This window comes from Alternaria arbusti, assembly GCF_024043155.1.
Source record: "Alternaria arbusti strain BMP 1465 chromosome Unknown scaffold_1, whole genome shotgun sequence".
NCBI classification, from domain to species: Eukaryota; Fungi; Ascomycota; class Dothideomycetes; order Pleosporales; family Pleosporaceae; genus Alternaria; species Alternaria arbusti.
Window position 1 is genome coordinate 2,280,537 of NW_026249941.1, and position 19,930 is coordinate 2,300,466.

Genomic DNA, 19,930 nt, shown 5'->3' on the forward strand with positions numbered 1-19,930 from the left:
ATACGATGGTGTCAAAATCTAGTGCTTTTCATTCCACACTTCGTTCCACCGTCCCGCATCCAGCTCCACAGGCCCATCAAATCGGCCAAACCTTGGTGGTCCTGTGCCTGGTTCAGGCAGGCAAACCCACTCTCGTATACACCCAGGTACTTCATGCTTACTATGACTGACACAAAGTAGGGCCTGATGTTCTTGCAATCCTGGAACCACAACCTCACCTTCCCATTTCACCGGTTTCAAGCCACTGTCAGAGAATACAAGCTCCATACCCTGACCGTGACTAAGGAACAGAAGACACTTGTCGCGAACGAGGTCGTCCATGCCACTGAACGCCTCATCGAGGATAACGATGTCGGGGTTTCGGATCGTGGCGCGCAAGAAGAGGAGTACACGTTGAGCGGAGAACGATACCTCACCGAATAGAGTGTCAGATGCCCAATCCAGACTCGCACTTCCGTCACCACTGAAGCCAGGTCTAAGTTCAGCTTCAAACCATCTCAAGCAAGCTTCAACTCTCTTCCTCGCTTCATCATCTAGTCTTGGCTTTGTAATTGGTGTATCCGCCCATGCACTTTCCAACACCGTCCTCAATCTGAGTCTCTTCGGAAACAGGGCATGGACTTCCGGACTCGCATGACCCATTCGTGACTGGATTTCGAATATGGTGATACCGGGGACACCGGGTTCGGGCAAACGCGAGCGTTGGAAGAGTTTGACGGGCGCCGAGTAGGTCTGTGGGTGGTCTGATGTTACGAGCGATAGAAGTGTAGTCTTGCCAGAGCCGTTGGCACCGCTAGATGTAGGAGTACGAAGTTAATATATGCCTCACACGTGTTTTGTACATGGATACTTACAATATACCCCAGCGTTGATTCCGATGGACGTTCCAGTGCAGCCCGGATTGTGATAACCCGTCGATGTCCTGTTGCCAATCTCCCAAGACTGAGTTCTGGCCGTAAGCTATGCGTACCCCTTGCATTTCGACGATAGCCTCGCCAATCTCGGGTACAGAATCGTCGGTATCTTGGTGGCCATCGCGACTCAATGTTGCCGCATCCGATGATCTTGTAGAGTGCTCTCTTCCAGACGGAAGTCGTCCTGTTTCGCCTCTCTCTGTGTTGATGAAACTCCGCGTCGAATCCCCAATGCTTTCAGCTTGCCCATACATCTGTGGGTGACCTAGCACCTCCTCCTTCAGCCCCATCTTTTCGACCTTCCCATCCTCTCCTGCGTAAACGAGATGGGTAACCCATTCTGGAATTTCATCTTGCGGTCTCAGACTGAGAACAATGCGTGGTGCGTTAGCTTCTGCGAGTCGGTGCAAAACTTTGGAGATATGCCTTGTAACGATGGGGTCAAGTCCAACTGTTACGCTGTCAGCTCACTCTTCTTAAACATGTAATAACAGTGCATGTATGTAATCAGAACTCACTAAATGGTGCATCCAAGCAAAGCATTTCAGGCCTACTCAACAGCGCTTTCGCAATCCTCGCCCGTCTGCTCTGCCCATTGCTCAGCATGCTGACCGGCTTGTCGATGAACCTCTCCAGTTCTAAATCACGCATAACCCGTGTCATATCATCTTCATCCACACTCTTTGCCTTTAGTTCCTCTTCTCCAGGGTTCATCGTCACGATACCGGTTAGGTACCTTTGAACAGTGAAGTCCGTATCTTCTCTCAGAGACTCATACCGTGCTGATAGATAGGCGCCACCGAAAGCTTTCCGCTCCACATCAAAGCCCACATACTCGATGGCTCGCTCTGGGAAGCGGAGGCGTGGCCTTTCCTCGGCGATGGCTGGAGTGAGGAGGTAAGGGAAAGACCGCGCTGTTGGAGGGAAACAAAGTAATTGGCCGCGAAGTATTTGTAGAAATGCGGTGCGGATGTCGGAAGATGGGCTCAAAATCGCCCAACGCTGATTTGGTGTCGAGAAAGAGGGTAGAGATAGCGTCAAATCGGGGAACAATGATGGATTTGAAGGCGCATTATCGCCCTTTGAAGAAGGGTGCTGGCGGTAGAATGTGCCATTGGCGATTTTGACGATAGGCGGCGAGGAATAGAGTCTACGTGAAGAATGTAGGCTTGCGCATCGCGTGGCTGCAAAGAACAGCGCTTGCGTTCTGCGCATGTCGAGAGATGGATGTTGTTGCGCTCATGCTCGTGGATATTTGGTCTGGATTGGGTGGTGTTTGCCGCAGCGGAAAAGTGTCCGTGTCCGCGACGAAGTAGGAATGACGTCGCGCGCGGTCGCTGTCTGCCGAGGTACGTGATAGCTGAGGGTCCGCATCGTTATTGCGACGGATAGAGAGTTGGCTGGGTCGTTCTCGCGCGAGCAACCTGACATGATCTCTACTCTGCAGCCTTCGAGGCCAAAGGTCCGCCGCTTTCTATCGTAACTCCGTAATGCTTGCTGACATGATGTAGCCTCTCCAGCAGTCCTCAGCACCCTCATACGCGCACCAACAACGACGCGCCGGCCACGCGCCATCCCAGGTCCCCCAGCAGTCTACGACACGACACTCAGGCTCGCCTACGAATCCTGTAAGACCGCGATCCCAAATCGAAGCCATGCCACCTTTCGGTCCCCCGCAAACACCAGCCACCTTCTTTACACCCGTGTACGACAGCGCAATACGGCATCCAGTCTTCTTCACCCAGAACCTGAAGAAACCGCCGTTTCCTATACCACAAGTCGCTAGTCAGGGTTACAATCCGGTTGCGAGTGGGTACGTAATGGAACAAAGGAAAGCAGAAGTGACAGGAAAGACGAAGTTATGATCTTGACGATACGAGCATCGACGGCGTTGAGGAGTATAAGCGGACCGTATTGGGTTACATCAATTTAACGAGAAACATGCGAATACTAGAGAAATAGCACGAGCTCTGTGAAGTCAGCCTTCCGGCTGGCCGGGCACATGAGATCGACTGAGACACTCGCTGTTTTGATTGCTTTACCCATATATTGCTTGTGTCGTACTAGTAATGGATGCTACGTATTGTAGCGGGTATCTACAGTGGCGAACGCTTCACAAATGTCCCTATCTACGTCCGAATCTTTTCCTGTCGAGGCATGACATCCATGTAAGATCCCTAAGGACCCATGTGCCTTGAATGAAATACAAGCTTCCTCCCCTTCATGTATCCGCACCTCTACAGGCTCTGTCGACCTACGAGATTGCTGGGCAACAGTGCCGTTGTGATGACGCAGCCCAATGTCACACCTCCAGCAAGGTATAATACGCTGTTGATGTCTCTTCCAGCGCCATCCCCCGCATATAGATGCTGCGCAATGAGCGGGCTGACGATACCAAACAGCCTGCCCCAGAAACTCGCGATGCCGCAAGCTGTTCCTCGGATGGGTGCTGGGAAGGCCTCAGGTGTCCAACCATACAAGACGGAGTTAAACATAGACTGGAAGAAGTACTCCATGACATTGAAGCCTATGTTCGAAGCTGCTGAGTTGACACTGCTGAAAAGGAAGACGGAGATGCCCATCAATGCAGAAGAAACGACCATTGTCCATTTGCGACCAACCCGCGATGCGCGGTAAGATAAGGTGCCAAGAACAACGCCGAGGACTCCAGGAAGGTAGATGAAGATGTAAGAGCGGTAGGTGTAGCGGAGAGAAAGGTCGAGGGCGCCATTCTTCACAGCCAGGATTTGTGGGAGGTAAGTGCCTGCGTTGTAGGTCAACATATGTTCATCGAGCGAGATAGGCGTGGAACTCACCAGCAACGGTAAAACCCCAGTAATCGCATATGTACGTCAACCATACCAAAAGCGTCAACCTTGTCATCTGAAAGCTCGAGAATAGAAGCTTGAAGCGATCGCCTTCCAGTTTGAGTTTCTCAGTCCATGTAGATTTGAGCTGCTTGACACCACCTCCAAGCATAGGTCCACGACTTCGATCTGAATCAAACTCGTGCTCTAGGGATACAAGATCCTCCAGAACGAGGTCGCATTTGGATCCGTTGTATTGAGCCATGGTGTGCAGTACCTCGATTGCTTCGGCATCCTTGCCACGGTATATGAGGAACTTCGGCGATTCCTGGAAGGTGAAAATGACCGATCGTAAGACGAAGACGAGTATGGTGATTCCCCCTAGCGTGAAGAGGAGATACCTCCATCCCATATTATCCTCTCTTGAACAACACTGTTCCCCTGTAGCAACAGCACTACAGGCAGGCAACGCTCGATCTCCTTCCGAAAAGTTTGGACTGCAAGACCAGTTTGGGATGAACCCGTAGGCGAGGACGGAACAGATGACAACACCAATGGGCTGGAAGATCGATAATAGCGGAAGGAGGTAACGCTTGCTCTGTGGAGTGGCTTCCAGGGTAATTGTAGTGTCAATGGGAATGTTGCCTCCGACACCAAACCCAGTAAATGCTGTAAGAACCAAGATGGCGTTGTAAGTGCTCGGGGCGCCGATGCATGTCCCAAATATACACGCAATAAAGACTGTCAGATTAAAAGAGACCTTTCTCCCGATCAAGTCCACGAGGACTCCCCACACAAATGCACCGGCTGTGAGTCCGATGGAAAAGGCAGTGGACAACTTTCCAGTCTGATCAGCACCAAAGCCAAGTTCCTGTTGGATTGGCGATAGAACGAGACCGAAGGCTTGTGCCCACATCAAATCGATCATGTAGCCGAACCCGCAAAGCGCCCAAATCGACCACTGGTACCGCCCCATTCCCATGAGATCAATTTCGCGGTTGATGAGCATGCATTTCTTCTCGTACAAAGAGATACCTTCATCTCCAATTTCCTCGGCCAAAGATCGTGAACGCTCCGGGTCGTTAGATCTATTGTGGTCAACTGGCTTCTCTTTGTCCTCGTCCGGCAACTTTCCATCTCTTCTAATATCGCCTTCGGTGGGAGTCGTGCTATCGTTTGTGGAATAATTGCGAGAAGAAGATGCGATAACCTCGCCAGCGCTCAAAAGCGCGTCGCTCTCGCCTGCCCCAGAGCTTCGACGCGACATTGTTGAACAGTTTTCTGAATTCTCGAAAGATGACAAAATGTTGAGAGATCCTTCTTCGGCGCTTACCCCTCTTGTGTGTGTGCCATGGGCTTCACATGGGCGGCACCACACTCCGCCGCGGGGGGAGGCTAGGATACGTTGGGCAGTAGTTAAGCGACGCCTGATAAGCCATTTGATTGCGCCGGTGTAGCTTCGGTGTCAGAAGTGTCAAAGGAGCAGTATCCATGGCATTGCGTGCAGACGTTGAGTGCCGGGTGCTAACGCTATGGGGTGTAGACAAGGCAGATCTTGCTGTTCAACACACCTCGTCGTTAGGAAAGGTGCAACGGACACGACTGCCGCTCTGTATCAATCCCGCGGAATATTGAATTGTTCAGAGCAGAAACGTTTCACAATTTAGGCCATTCCACATAACCGGAGCATCTTCCGAAAATGGCCGTTTCCGTCCTGGAGCAACAACAACGGTGAAGGCTTACGGTTCAGACCGCGAAGTCGTGTGATGCGCGAAGGGATAGCCCTGATAACAAATTGATGTGAGTAATCATGAAGATACTTGCGCCTGGATTTCCAATTTTTGCTTCCATGACTTTGTTGTTCTCGCAGCCCGTTGTTGTAAGCATACCTAGGTCAGCTCCTATGCGGTTACGTGATTGATGCACGTTGATAGCGTGGCGAGTCGGCAGCATGGGATTTCAAAAACGCATGCTCTTGCATGCTCCAAATTGTGTCAACAACGGCATCGCTCGAGTAACGTGCAACCATAGATAGCCATGCGCGAAGATATGAGTCCCCATGACCCAGGTTGAGTGGGGATGTGCAGGCTGACGCCTCGGCTTCCCCAGTTGGGCGAAGCAACTCATGCAGCAGATCGCGATCCGAAATTCGACTCGAATGGACCCAAGTCTGAACGGTGAAGGAAAGTGGGTGAAGTTGAAGGGAGGAGATCAAGCTTGGAAGCAGACGATGAGGCAGGCGCAGGTGTCTCCGTCGAGGCCTCCAGCTGGAAGGGTCTGGCTCCACTTTTCCGTGCAGCCGCCAAGGCCGGCGCGGTGGATCTGTGCGCCGAGATACTGGAACTTTTTTTGCAAGGCATGTCCGAAGACCAGAACTGCATATAACGATTTTCGCCTCATCTATTTGCAATGGCTCCCCGAAGAAAGCGCCAGCGTCTCTCGCTCGATGGAGCAGAAGCCGTCACAGCAACCGCCGACGCCGAGCAACCGTCCAATTCGTCTACAGCGGCGCCCAAAGAAGCTGCGCGCCGACAACTCTTCGTTCGCGGACTTGCGCCCACCGTTACGACCGAAGACCTTACCGAATACTTCTCCGAATCGTACCCAATCAAGAACGCGCTCGTTGTTCTGGACAAGGAAACCAGGGAATCGAAAAGCTACGGTTTCGTAACATTCGCCGACGTCGAAGATGCGCAAAGAGCGAAGGAGGAGCTGAACAATACGGAGATCAAGGGCAAGAAGATCAAGGTCGACTTTGCCGAGGCGAGACAACGTGAAGGCGAAGAGAAGAGGCCGAGGGCTGGTGACAGGGCCAAGGCGGAGCGCGAGCAGCAGATCAAGGATGCGCAGACACCAAAGTTGATCATTCGCAATCTGCCATGGACCGTTAAGACGCCGGACGATCTACAAAAGTTGTTCCGAAGCTATGGCAAAGTCAACTTTGTCAATCTGCCCAAGAAGCCCAATGGTGAATTGAGAGGTTTCGGTTTCGTCTCGCTACGTGGGAAGAAGAACGCGGAGAGGGCGATACAAGAGCTGAACGGCAAGGAGGTCGATGAAAGACCCATCGCTGTGGACTGGGCTGTGGACCGGGAAACATGGCAGAGCCTGCAAAAGACTGCACAGGAGGGAGATGATGCCAAACCAGACGGAGAAGACGAGGATGAAGATATGGAAGACGCCGAGGATTCTGCTGCCAGTTCCGATGACGACGACGACGACGACGACGACAAAGCGGACGACAGCGACGACGACGAAGACGATAGCAACACCGACTACGAGGACATGTCAGAGGATGACGAAGATGGCGGAGTGGAGCTTGAACAAGAGGACAACCGACCGAAGCGTGAGGAATACACTCTCTTCGTGCGCAATGTGCCTTTCACAGTTGACGACGAACGTCTCAAAGAGCACTTCCAGCAATTCGGTGGCGTCCGATTTGCCCGTGTCGTGGTCGACCGCGAGACCGAACGACCGAAAGGCACAGGATTCGTCTCATTCTTTGCAGAAGAAGACATGATCAACTGCCTTAAAGGTGTCCCACGTGTCAAGCTACAAAAGAAGAACCTCGACAAGAAGGACGGCTCCACCATCACTGTCACACACTCTGTGCTCGAAGACGAAGACGCCGACCCAACAGGCAAATACACCATCGACGGTCGCATCCTACAAATCTCCCGCGCAGTTGACAAGAATGAAGCTACGCGTCTGACAGCGGAAGGCGCTGCTTCGCGCTTTAGCCGAGACAAAGACAAGCGTCGCCTCTACCTTCTCTCCGAAGGAACTATTGCGTCCAACTCGCCACTCTACCAGAAGCTCTCGCCCTCTGAAATCAAGATGCGCGAAGAGAGCGCAACAATGCGCCGTAAGCAAATCCAGGAGAACCCATCGCTCCATTTATCTCTCACTCGTCTCTCCATACGCAACATTCCTCGCAGCATCACATCCAAGGACCTGAAGCAGCTTGCTCGTAGCGCCGTCGTTGGTTTTGCTGCCGATGTCAAGGAGGGTAAGCGACAAAAGCTTAATAAAGAGGAAGTCATTCGTGGCGGTCAAGAAATGCTTGTCGCAGAGAAGATGCGTAAGAAGAAGGGCAAGGGTATTGTCAAGCAAGCCAAGGTTGTCTTTGAGACGCCCGCTGGTAGCAAAGTTTCTGAGGACACTGGTGCTGGAAGAAGCAGAGGATATGGATTCATCGAGTACTACACACACCGAAATGCGCTCATGGGTCTTCGATGGCTCAATGGCCACGCCGTGGACTACAAGATCAAGTCTGGCCCCACGCCAAAGAGCAAGAAGGCTGCTCAAGAAGCACTCGCAGACAAGCGGAAACGTCTCATTGTCGAGTTTGCCATCGAAAACGCCAATGTTGTTAATAGGCGCTCAGACCGCGAGGAGAAGGCCAGAGAGCCACCAAAGTCGAAGGCTGATGGCGAGGCTGACAGCGATGATGCCGAGCCGGGTGCGACCAAAGGCAAGAAGCGCAAGCGTGATTCTAGCGCTGCGGGTCAGAAGGCGGGCAAGGGTAAGGACAGCGGCAAGGGAAAGCAGGGTACGGGTGCTGCGGAAGCTGGCGCGGATGCCGGTGCAGTAAAGGGCAAAGACGGAAAGCTGGCGCAGCGGACAAGAATCATCGCGAAAAAGAGACAAGCGCGGAAGGCGAGAAAGGCTGGTAAAGCGTGATCGTACTAAACCTCCTTGTTGGCATTAGCGACGGCGTCGATGTTAATGGAAAAGTAATTGTTGTTCTAAGTTCTCTATGAATGTATTCACTACCGCCCGCCTTCCCGATGTTCCCGAACTCTTCGTGATACTGAACATGACAGGCAGCCAAAGTGTCCACCTTCAACCCGCCATCTATCCCCTAGAAAAGTCTGAACAGTGAGTTCCCCGTCACTTCACAACGCGTACCCGCTTTTGCTTGCCGCAGTCTCGTCTCTTCCCGCGGAGCCGCTGCTTCGACAGCTCGATTCGAACTCTCCGCTTCTGTCTTAAATCCTGTTGGCGTAGCCCATCTAGGCCGTCTCGGTGCAGGTCTTACAGGGAAGATTATCGGTACGACTGAGGTGGGCCCAAGAACAGAAGAGGCGTGACCCGGATTCGAGACGATGTATGTCGTGATAGACGATGATATACCTTGTTGACGCATAGCACAGTATTGTTGGATGTTATATTGCTCCGTACGTACTTGTTATCCACGTATGCAGTGGGCTCAAACGACGCATCCGGCAAAACAACCGTGCCGGTACTGGACGGATTGAACCGAGCGTGTCTGACTGACTGAAGCGTTTTTTCTCTCGGTAGAATGCGCCGAAATTGGAACATCGGGGTTTCACTTCTCGTGTGGACCTTGAAATGTGGTGTCAGTGTCGACTTCGACGAAACGAAAAAACGACGGGGAGCCTGCATGTACTGACTCCACTATAGTACCCGCAAGGGTCGCCGGGCATGTAGGTGCGCCCAAGCGGGTTCGCCCGCCCGCAGTAAAAGCTCCGTAGGTGCAGGGGCGTCGTGATGTTGCTTCAAGCTTCTCTTCGAGTCAGTAAACTCGAACAAAGTTGATCGCACTGCTCAGTCTGAACATGCAATCGCGCGGTGAGACGCGATCGATCGGCGATCGATCGTGTATACCGAGCACACTCAATCGTATCTTTGAGTCGGCTGTGTCTCGTCTTCTAATTCATCTTTGATAGTGTGTATCGTCAAAGCACAAACGCATAACAATGTTCTTTGCACCATATTTGTCTCCACTAACAGCGTAGCAACTACTCGTAAGTACATTCGGTCATGGTACATATCCGATGTGAGTAGAGAACGCGGTCAGCTCAAGAACGAGCTGTCAGCACAGCTCCTTGAACATGTTTCCCTTGGCTTCAGTTCATACCGGTTTTGGAGGACCAATGATTGGTCTCGTTGGACCTAGTCACTCATCTAGAGTAAGCGCTCATCCCTTTTGGCGTACTCCCTCATCCAACCCATGGTTATATGTCAGGTTACTCAAACGTGTACCATATGGCGTGCTGAGATCGCTTATCTATACCATTTTGGGCGTATGAGGGCCCAGAATAGTCTCCTTTTGGGGTCACAGCAAAGTCGCCGAAAGGTTGGGCGTACTGCATTACTGCAGACTCGAACTCTTCGCGGGCAGCACGGGCTCTTTCCACGCGACGGACCTTGCCGATGTTCCTTTTTGTGGTTTGTATACAGATGTGACACGAGGATGCATCGGCCTGCAAGGTAGAGGGAAGGATACCTTGGTGTGATGTTCCATGCCGGTTGGAATACCGGTTCCGCGCGAGCCCTGCTGTGCTGTTGGCATGCTATAGCCCTTTAAAACGGTCACTTCTTCATGTGTCAAATCATCGTTGGATTTTGGACAGATGTGTTCTCCAATGACAGTAGATGCATCGCTCTACTGATGCGGTGTCCATGATACCGCTCGATTGACAAGCGTGAACCAAAAGGGTTTACGCCGTTGTCCGGGTGATACGAAACTTCCACTCAACGATCGTGCCGCTCACTCGTGTTCAGATGTGCTCATGGCTTGGATTTCCAAAGTTGTAACAGCCAGTGTGTTTCGACGATGTGGGGGTACAGCGGGGAAGCGGCTAGTGATTGCGAAGCGCACGGGGAGAGAAGCATGCTTACAGCGGATGGGAAATTTGGAATTGTGTGAACGAGGGTTCGACATGATCTTCGCCGTAGCATGAGTGCCCTGCAATAGGGAAGTTCACTCCCGCACCCGCATACAGTTTTCGTCTGCTACATCGTGCAGTAGTGAGCGAGATCCAGTTCATCTGTTTCGGTTGGCGGGCCAATTCTGTGTATCATGATCCCTCCTACTCATGCGAGACCTGCAGGTAGCTGTATTAAGACTGTTTGCTCGACTCGAGTACTAAATATCAGTCGGGGAAGCGGATAAAGCGAGGGTGTGCTGATACGTTTATGGTTCGCTTCACATATCCCAATCCAGTGGCAATTTCACTGAGAGAGTAAGTGAATGTTCGCAAGCGCTAATACCTCAAGATACAATATCATGCATGTCAGGGCAGGTGTGTATTGGCTTGGGAGACATCTCCAGTAGTGGAGACGACCGTGCGTCGAGCTGCAGCTGAGTTTTGCGGGAGTTCTGTCAGGAGGGTAGATCTTGTTTTCTCTCGAACATATCCCGAGTAGGATGTGGGGAGTTTAAGCATACAGTATATTTGAAGGGAAGGATCCAGCTAGAACAGTTCTCTCTTCTTAGACCAGATTGCGGAGAACTAGCGGGAGATGTTGTCATTGCCCATAGCGAATGTTGAAGTAGTCTTTTACTGGGCTCTAATACCAAGTTCCGGGCTCGTGGAACGGCATCCATGACCAGGGTCTGCTGCGGATGCAGTTTGCATCTGTGCGGACCAGGATTATAATACAGACCGTCTCAGGCTCACGTAGCTGCAGCATCACTCCTATACCTCTTTGTTACGGATGCGAAGTGTGCATGCTTCTGCCACACTAATGCAATGTAACAAAGGACTTGTGACAACAAAACTGTATGTGCGCGCCGAGCGGAAAACTTGGACAAGGTCTCCAGTGTGGCGAGCAATCTATCGGCTTGAGAGGGCTTGCGCGTTTTGTGTGTGACTTCACCGCGACAAGGTATTGTTCTAGTCCATGAGATTACTCAAAGGAAATGGCGGCTAAGGGACCGTGGGGAAAAGCGTATGGCGACCGCGGTGACGTGGGTTGGTGGCGTATAAAGGTTCGTGACATTCTCCTTGGAAGTGCAACCCCCAGATTTCCCCAGATTTTCTCCACGGTCTTCTGGAATTCCGTACACCAAAAGCTTGTTCAAGATCCAGCTGAAATCTGTGTCCACAATCGCCGATTTCGAGTACGAGACAGACACGCACACGTGCTTTAGATGTAAGTTCGCCAGGTTCCACCACGGCCAGCGAGCTGACAATGGCCGTAGTTCCCGAACACAGGATCGGACAGATAGTCATACCATCAGCGCCTTTGAGATGTGCTTCTACGAAAAGATCCAGTTTCCGTGTGGCCATGACGAGTATCGACTCATGCAACACTGCCATTTCGCACGCAACGATCCCGGCCACCAATGTTTTGGCGCTTGGAACGTTAGAAGAACATGGGATCAACGGGAAACAAACTGCACCAACTGTGTCAGACAGAGCCAGTACGATCCAGCAGTGCATACGTCCCAGTCAGCGTACACCGTCGCCAGCGGAAGATAATTGGTTCCATGGATGCAATGCGAGCAATAGCCACCACCTGGTTTCGACCGATGGTCTTCTATCAGCTCGAGAAAGCAGGTGCGCCTCCACAAGATAGTGAAGAGTCGGATCGGATATCGAAGGGAGGCTTTCATCATACTTGTCGGGGTTTCGTGATTGTTTGCACGCCTGGGCGGTTGTTCAATTGCTTTTGCGGCGAATCCTAACGCTTGTAATGTCCTGAGTGGAAAGTTTGGGCGCCATATTCTGTGGCTGCGATATTCACTGTACACTATTAGTATTGTACCTACATATCACCAAATATATGGTAACAGGCATATGGCCTCATATGAACGGCGGGTGTCTCCAATGGGCAGTTGAGACATGGTGCTCGTAACTACTGACGGCTCTTCCGAGAGGCGCATTGATGCCGGTATCGAAACCTGCGAACATCAACTTCACGTATGTGGTGCCTGATCATGACACGCGTGGCGTCATAGAGTGGTTGGTCGTGGCGTGTGCAATGAGGAAGTTCGTGGCGACCTCGGGAAATGACATGAGGCTCGTGCGACTAACCTAGCGCGGCATGGGCGTGGAGCCCCACCTGCCACCAGAGACAGGCCAGCATCGTGACTTCCCATCCGACATTCTGCATCATTTACACCGATATTTAGACCTCCACCATGTCAGACTCTACAGAGCAGCCGAAGAAGGAGAAGTTTGCGCCAAAGCAACCCGTCGCACTGAACCCCCCGAAGGATGATGTCATTGAACGCGATTACCTTGCAAAGTGTGATGGTACGGCTTCACAACGACTGGCTGGCGTTTCAGTGGCCAGGCACTGACCATCAGCAGGCACAAACGAGGGTTTACCCACTCTTGTCGCAATCAAGGTAACTACAGCTGCTTTTCTTCAATGGTGTTCTCGTGCAAGCGCAGAAGAAATTGACCATCATCAGGGTGACGTGTTCGACGTGAGCGGCAAGGAGACATACGCACCTGGGAAGGGCTATCACGGTTTGTCGCCTGAGATGCAGCATCAAGTCGTACCATAAACGACTAACCTATCGTCCTAGTGTTTGCGGGGAAAGAGCCCAACCGTGCCCTCGGCCTGTCTTCTCTCAAGCCTGAAGACTGCATATCGGACTACTCTGGACTTTCCGAGAAGGAAAAACAGGTCCTTAATGATTGGCATACATTCTTCAGCAAGCGTTACAACATAGTCGGACGGTTACCTTCTGATGGCGCCAATCTCTAGACGGTCCATGTCTCCAATCGTCGACTAGCACACGCCCTACTATCGGCCCGTGTAATGTAGCAGTTCAAAGCAACTAGGTTCTACTGAGTCAACTGAAAGGCGCTTTGAGTGTCACATGCACTGCACTGATGATGTGGAGAAGCGATTCGATGAGACCACAAAGCTTGGAAGCAAACCGAATCCATCACATTCAGTCTGTGTTCGAGGAAGTGTACTATTTATGGTCGTACGATGATGTCAAATCATTCTCAAGTTCTGAGATGGTAGGCACCGTGTCGAGCACGGTGCAGTACGATGGCTGATAGTGTGCCTGCTAAGCTGCCCAGATACCCAACAAAACGACACAGCCAGAGATCGTTCTGCCTATGAACCCACCTGACTTCTACCCGTGTCACAACCCCCATTGAGTTATCACGGTATCATCTCTAAGATGGCGACTTCACCATCAAAGCAATTAGAGAGTGAACGACCTCTGCAGCGGCCAATACGGTGGTTTCACCCGGGTTATCGTAAATGGGAGCCACTTCCACTGCGGCGAGTACATTCAGTCAGCTTCTAGTGCTCTTACTGATAAGTCAACGGGGCTCGGAAAATGCGTACCAACATCTGCCCCAACGACGTCTAGTCCTTCGAGACCATCTAGGATGGATAAAAGCTCTCGTGTGCTCCATCCACCGACTTCGGCAGTTCCCGTAGCTATTCTCATATGTCAGTTGCTGTGTAACGAAATACCTGGGTGCTGAAGACAATACTGCTACGTCGAAGATCATTACTTCTGGCATGTTTTGTTTGACAACTTACCAGGTGCGAATGCCGGATCGAGCACGTCTATATCGACACTGATGTAGACCTTCGTTCCAGCGACGCGAGATTTGAGCTTGTCGATGATTCCAGCTACGCCCAATCGATCGATTGCCCGAGCCTTGACCATCTCAAAACCACATCGAAGATCGTTGCGCACATCACCTTTCGGTCGTACCACAGGAGCTCGGATGCCCACGTGTATACTAGTATTTCGGATCAAGCCTTCCTCATGAGCGATGTGCAAGAATGTTCCGTGGTTGACACCACTGTTGTGCTATTTCAGCCATGTCCAGGGTAAATTCTGATAATTAGACTCACGCATAATGGGAGATACCTCCGCCTGTACTATGTCAGTTTCTGATCGGATCGGTGAACACTTCGGCTTACCTAGTACTTCTGGGTCCCAGGTGTCTACGCAGCCGTCAGTGAAGCTCGACAAACCGTACCGCGAACTTACCGATGTGACTGTCAAAGTGTATTACGCTCACGGGCCCCCAGTGATGATGAGTCGATCGAAGAGCCGACAACGTTGTGGTATGATCGCCACCTAGCGTCACGATCTTTGGTGTCGTGCGCTCGCTCGAGTTGGTCGCTCTTGAGGACACGATCTTGGCGATGGTTGTCAGACATTTGAACCAGTCATTCCGTGCGTTCACCAACCTTGTGCGCCTTATCAAGCTGCTTCAAGGCTGCAGTGTTATCCTTCCAGGTACGTTAGTTATAATCTTCCTTGGTCGTTCCTTCAATGTCTTACCAAAAATGTTAAAGGAGCATCGCCGCAGTCGATAACTTTTGCCCAATCCGCGAAGACGTTCTCGCCTGAGCCCCGTCAGTCAGTACGTTGCGAAGTCGCTTTGTCACAATGATTAGTGCCTCTCGATGCAATGTTGGCTTCATGCAGGAGCGAACGGAGCAGCATCATCAAGACAACAAGAAACTGCGACCAAGATTAGGGTACACAGGACAAATTCTAGCGCACGAATGGACGCCTCGAGAACACAACTTGCCAAGATGGCGTGGTGTAACATGTGCCGTTCGTTGTTGCTTTAGTTTGAACAACGCTCGAAGTCCGTGCTTGCGGGATGAACGCCCATACGCGCACCCTCATCATAATGCGACATACCTGTATATATTGACCAAGCAGCGTCTGGCGATATCCGACTGGAGCCCTGCCGGATGCCACTCGGGCCGAAGCGCGCCCCAGGCCGTGCCGTAACGCCCTACCCGTTGTTAACCTTGACTGTTGCGATGCACCCGACTCCGATGCAGAGTCTCGCGCACACAATGTACATGACCTACAGTGTCAAACGGCGCACCAAGAATTGCAATGTCGAACGGCTCCACATCATGGCCTTCTGCTGCTAAACAGTGCACATACGGCAAATTGGCGTACGTCATCAACCCTGCAAACTTTGCTTGGGCGATGTCCATTTCAAGGTTGCCATGAGTAATAATCTGCTGCGACGAATAGCCAGAAATTGGTGGAAAGGTAACATCGCGAGCGCTTGCGAGGAGCTTGAGAGACGATGCCAGAAACAACAACGATTTAGGCGCCATCATGAACATGAACGGGAGAGATCGAAGTATATGAGAAAAGCGAACAAAGTTACCTCAACTAACAATATACCTAAGTAACGTGCTTATCTCCATTGCGAGCCGGTGGTGATGCCCGCGACCAGTCGCATTAAGCCCTGAATGGCAGGTACAGCCGATCGTGCCCCTCCATTCGCCTGCAACGGCTGTCAGTCTGTTACCACTTCCAGAACACGCCGACGGCGCGTACGATCTCGCACACCAGACTCTGCTTATCTTCGGAAGTCATTCGAAGACCTCCCGTCTGTCTTCATCCTCAGGTCCGTCTCTAGGACAATAGGCATGATGTCATGCAAGCATTGCCTCCAGCTCATCCTCTGAAGGTCGCCCTCCATCTGTGCGTTCGTGGTCCGGTATCTCTTCCAGGCGCTATTGTTACTGCGCCTTCACTACCAGGTACTTCTCGACTATTCTTCCCACAGGGTGACACGCATTCCAATGCATTCTCCCTGAACAGCTTTAGATCCCAGCTGTTCTGCGGTGAACCTTTTGGGCGCAACGATGTCGTCTGCGCCTATTTCAGACTTGGATTATTGCAAAGCACCAATGATGTGGACACTCGTGCTCTTCGCTGACTTTGTTGGCATTAGCTCCGCTGTGTGCTGAGTCTGACATCCATGGATGACATGTCAAGACAGCGCCTAGCTAATCATAGCGGTAACTTCACACTCATACAACAGTTCCTTCTTCGCCAGACTTGCAACACCGACAACCGTATCAGGTGGTCTATGCCCATCCGCCTCATTGTCCATAAATTCGATCCAGATATCTCCCCAGCCACGATCTACTACATCCTTTCGATCCTGCTCCGGGTTGCCGGTCTCCTTGACGATGTAATGTCGAACATGCATCTGATTACATCAAAGTTAGTGGCATGGCCAACACTGCCTTGAAAGTGCTCAATCAAGGTTCATAGCGTACAATGTCTCGTGGTGTGGCTCCAGCCGCTGCCAAGCACTTGTGAATGCTATCATAAGCGCCCTTTGCCTGCTCTTTAATGTCGGATGGGATGGTATGATCTTTTTGAAGGCCTGTTTGACCAGCAAGAGTGATCAGTTTGGATGACGGCACTATTGGAGTGATGCAGACTTGGTTGTATGTCGGTGGAGGTTCCGGTACGTTTTCCGGGTTGAACGCATGGGGCTTGTTAGATGACATGACTGAAATCAAGACAATCGAAGCAGTGTCACTTGTTGGTGTTTCCTATATGTTCTTTGCTCGAGTATCACGATAGTATCTCGGCGTGAGGGGCATTTTTGCGTGCGCCTGCCGCAACTAGTAGTCAAACATGTGGGCCTCACTGGCGTTGAAGCATGGGCCTTGATGACATCACGGACTTTCGTCACGCGAATCCACTATCACCACGCAAACAGGACGCGACAAACCTCACACCACTGCACACAGCCCGGCTGGCTGATTAAACATTACCACATCATTGGGCCAAAGTGGATTACTTCATTCACGGATGAAGTTCCACATGCAACCGGGCGAATGAGATGCAGGCCAACACGCGCCTTGCCTCCGTTCGAATGCGGGGAAAGCTCCAGCAGCGAGAGCGTTAAAGCCGTCTGCTCGTGACAGTTCGCGCAACCTCAGCTCACACCCCTTTGTTTGACAGACACTGCTCGTATAATGGCGTCTGGCTGGTTCAGCTCATCGTCGAGCGACCCAACGCGTCCTCCGGACGTTCGCGTCCAAGTTGCTGAACAGAAACCTCACGACTTCTACCTGCAGCCCGGCTCGGGAAGCAGCCCAAGACCCGCCACCAACCGCTCAGCGGGCTCAGTACCTGCGGCTTATGTGGATACGACTCATTCCAAGGTCCATGTCCACAATGCTTCACTTTTCGATGTAGGCATCCTGAAAGACACGCTTGTCCCATCACTCACCCTGCATTCTGGCGTGGCCATCATTGCGTACGGAGCTGCGCGATACACAAATCGCGTCGAAGCCAAGGACTGGCTTTGGCCCAGTGGTCAGGTCGTGAACGCCTGGTGGTCTGCCGTTGGACGCCGTCTTGCTCAAGGCTACACCGTCTCGCAAGCGTTCAGTCGTCTATCATGGCACGAGCGTGTTATCCTTACGGGCGTTACATTATGGGGAGGACGTCTCTTTTACCGCATCGTTAATCGTTCCATCCAACGAGGCGAGGACGACCCACGATATGCCGAAGTCAAGAAGGAGGAGGGCTTCTGGAACAGCGCGTTGTTCAAAGTCTTCATACCCGAGGCCTTCTTCCAGATGCTCATCAGTCTGCCGTTTACCGCACCATTCCGACACGAGGGTGCTGTCATGACAGGCTATCACCCCTTTGTTCAGATGTTTGCTGTCGGCTTGTTCTCTTCAGGATTGGCGATGGAGACACTTGCAGACTACCAGCTAGATCAGTTCAAGGCCGAAGGCAATAAGGGCATCATGCGCGAAGGAGTATGGAGCATTGTCCGCAACCCCAAGTATGTACCCCTGTTCCAGAGTCCATGTCATTCGCTAATGTCGTATAGCTACCTCGGTGACGCCCTCGTACACATCTCCTTCATCGTCATGCTTTACGGCTCAGACATGCTTGCCCCTATCGAACTCCTAGGCCCCGCCGCGAATTACGCCTTCCTCCGCTTCTTTGGCGGCGACGCCGAGAAAGAGAAACACCAAGAACGCCGATACTCCGCATCTCACCCCGAGAAGTTCCGCGAATTGGAGAAGTTCCGAGCGGATAAGAATGCTTTCTGGCCGAGCGTAGATGAGCTAAGCAACAAATGGTTGTGGACTGTTTTGGGTGTTGGAGGCTTGGGTATCGCAGTCGAGCAAACGCTTCGGGCGCTGCACTAGGTCTTGCCGTCTAAGGTTAATGAGGCTTGCCCACAAAGCTGTCTATGCGGTAGGCGCTCAGTGGTCTCGATTAAGTTTGTACGATATAATTAGTTTAGATAGTCAATTTCTTTACTGACATTTCAACTTGGCAGTCCCTACGCACGTTAGCATCAATTGTCTGTCACAAACATTGTGATGTTTTCCCAACAAATCTGTCGTTCCGTAACAGATGCGTCAACAAGCCCAGGGTTTGCACATCACAACGAATGTCCGGTTTACCAAACGACACGAGTACATTGACAAACCTGACCGTAGACTTGGTTGTATAACCGCCATTTTGTGGCTTCTTGTTATAACACCAGTGGTCAATCTCCTACCGTCACCGTTTGAGCTTTGCTACACATCGAACGTAAGCGATGAACGACAGAGATCTCATAGGCGTCATCTTCGTAGCTGTGTTCGTCCCCCTGATCATAGCCATTGCCGCTCTATGTCTTCGTTGCCACTGCCATCTCCAGCGCGGAGGAAAGGGTCAAAGGCGAACACGATCATACACAGTGGATAGAGACTTGTCTGATTATAGATCCCCGCCGTTCGAACCAGCATATTACAATCCACGTTTCAAGCAAGCGTCCAAGACCCGGTCCAAGAGATATGCATCATACAGATACGACTTCGGTCTTCCTCGATACGCTCCAAGAGTACACTCTACCACTACAAGATACGTACCTTCTAGGAGGCAAACAAGAGAACACCATATGCTGAATGAGATGTACGATGGGTTGGATATTACACCCGAGATGGCCAGACCGCGAAAGTAGGGGTGGGTGGATGAAGGCTCACTGGATCTACCTGAATCAGCGTTTGACGGCTTGGATCTTACGCGTGAGCACATCGGGGGACAACGGGAAAGGGAGATGATGGCCCAAGCGAGGAGGCCGAGAAGACCGAGGAGACTGCACAGATCTTTTACTTTCTAGACGGGATGGTATAGGAGTTGCGTTCACGGCTTGCGACGCACTAGATTGAACAGATGGAGTACCCAAGGCTAATAGAGAATGTGTTTTCGGACGCAATGGTAGTGGTTTACTGCCTATCGAGGCCCGTTCGAACTCTCGATATGTTGTCAGTAAACGCTCGTTACAATCAATGGAGGCATAACATGTCCAACATGCCCACGTTGAGGGTGCACAAATACTATCTCACTTTCTTTTCTTTAGGCTCTTTACCTTATCACATATTATCTCCAATTGTCAGGGTGCAAGTACTGCAGAGGTAGAGGTACGAAGTCAGTATATGTCTCACATGCACTTCGTACAGTCAGAACTTACCTCGATTCCGTCATGAGCAAAAGAGACAAAGCAGGTATCGTCCTCATAGCCGTGTTTATCCCGTGCATCATCATCGGAATGATCATGTGCTTCTGCTGTCACCGTGGATCTCGATCATCTCGATCATCTCGACCATCTCGACCACCTCCACGTTCCTATAATTATACTTGGCCTGGACAGGACGGTAAAGGATACCATGGGC

At 51.6% G+C, this 19,930-nt stretch overlaps 7 protein-coding genes across 7 annotated transcripts; 3 read left to right on the forward strand and 4 right to left on the reverse strand.

Moving 5' to 3' along the window:
* Positions 1-18: 18 nt before the first annotated feature.
* Positions 19-2,129, reverse strand: J4E86_000823 (uncharacterized protein; the record flags this gene model as incomplete). Its single annotated transcript, XM_051441396.1, has 3 exons — positions 19-793; positions 855-1,365; positions 1,433-2,129. 3 exons carry the CDS (start codon positions 2,127-2,129, stop codon positions 19-21), a joined length of 1,983 nt encoding a protein of 660 aa, XP_051307567.1.
* Positions 2,130-3,151: 1,022 nt separating this feature from the next.
* On the reverse strand, positions 3,152-4,988 carry J4E86_000824 (uncharacterized protein; the record flags this gene model as incomplete). The annotated part of the gene is made up of 2 exons (XM_051441397.1): positions 3,152-3,678; positions 3,731-4,988. 2 exons carry the CDS (start codon positions 4,986-4,988, stop codon positions 3,152-3,154), a joined length of 1,785 nt encoding a protein of 594 aa, XP_051307568.1.
* A 1,142-nt stretch (positions 4,989-6,130) lies between these two features.
* J4E86_000825 (uncharacterized protein) lies at positions 6,131-8,404 on the forward strand (the record flags this gene model as incomplete). The annotated part of the gene is made up of 1 exon (XM_051441398.1): positions 6,131-8,404. One exon carries the CDS (start codon positions 6,131-6,133, stop codon positions 8,402-8,404), a length of 2,274 nt encoding a protein of 757 aa, XP_051307569.1.
* Positions 8,405-12,617: 4,213 nt separating this feature from the next.
* Positions 12,618-13,192, forward strand: J4E86_000826 (uncharacterized protein; the record flags this gene model as incomplete). The annotated part of the gene is made up of 4 exons (XM_051441399.1): positions 12,618-12,732; positions 12,790-12,827; positions 12,894-12,951; positions 13,011-13,192. 4 exons carry the CDS (start codon positions 12,618-12,620, stop codon positions 13,190-13,192), a joined length of 393 nt encoding a protein of 130 aa, XP_051307570.1.
* Positions 13,193-13,961: 769 nt separating this feature from the next.
* On the reverse strand, positions 13,962-14,626 carry J4E86_000827 (uncharacterized protein; the record flags this gene model as incomplete). Its single annotated transcript, XM_051441400.1, has 3 exons — positions 13,962-14,262; positions 14,315-14,336; positions 14,479-14,626. 3 exons carry the CDS (start codon positions 14,624-14,626, stop codon positions 13,962-13,964), a joined length of 471 nt encoding a protein of 156 aa, XP_051307571.1.
* A 1,604-nt stretch (positions 14,627-16,230) lies between these two features.
* J4E86_000828 (uncharacterized protein) lies at positions 16,231-16,747 on the reverse strand (the record flags this gene model as incomplete). The annotated part of the gene is made up of 2 exons (XM_051441401.1): positions 16,231-16,440; positions 16,511-16,747. The coding sequence occupies 2 exons, from the start codon at positions 16,745-16,747 to the stop codon at positions 16,231-16,233; spliced, it is 447 nt and encodes a 148-aa protein (XP_051307572.1).
* Positions 16,748-17,221: 474 nt separating this feature from the next.
* Positions 17,222-18,415, forward strand: J4E86_000829 (uncharacterized protein; the record flags this gene model as incomplete). The annotated part of the gene is made up of 2 exons (XM_051441402.1): positions 17,222-18,042; positions 18,091-18,415. The coding sequence occupies 2 exons, from the start codon at positions 17,222-17,224 to the stop codon at positions 18,413-18,415; spliced, it is 1,146 nt and encodes a 381-aa protein (XP_051307573.1).
* Positions 18,416-19,930: the final 1,515 nt, after the last annotated feature.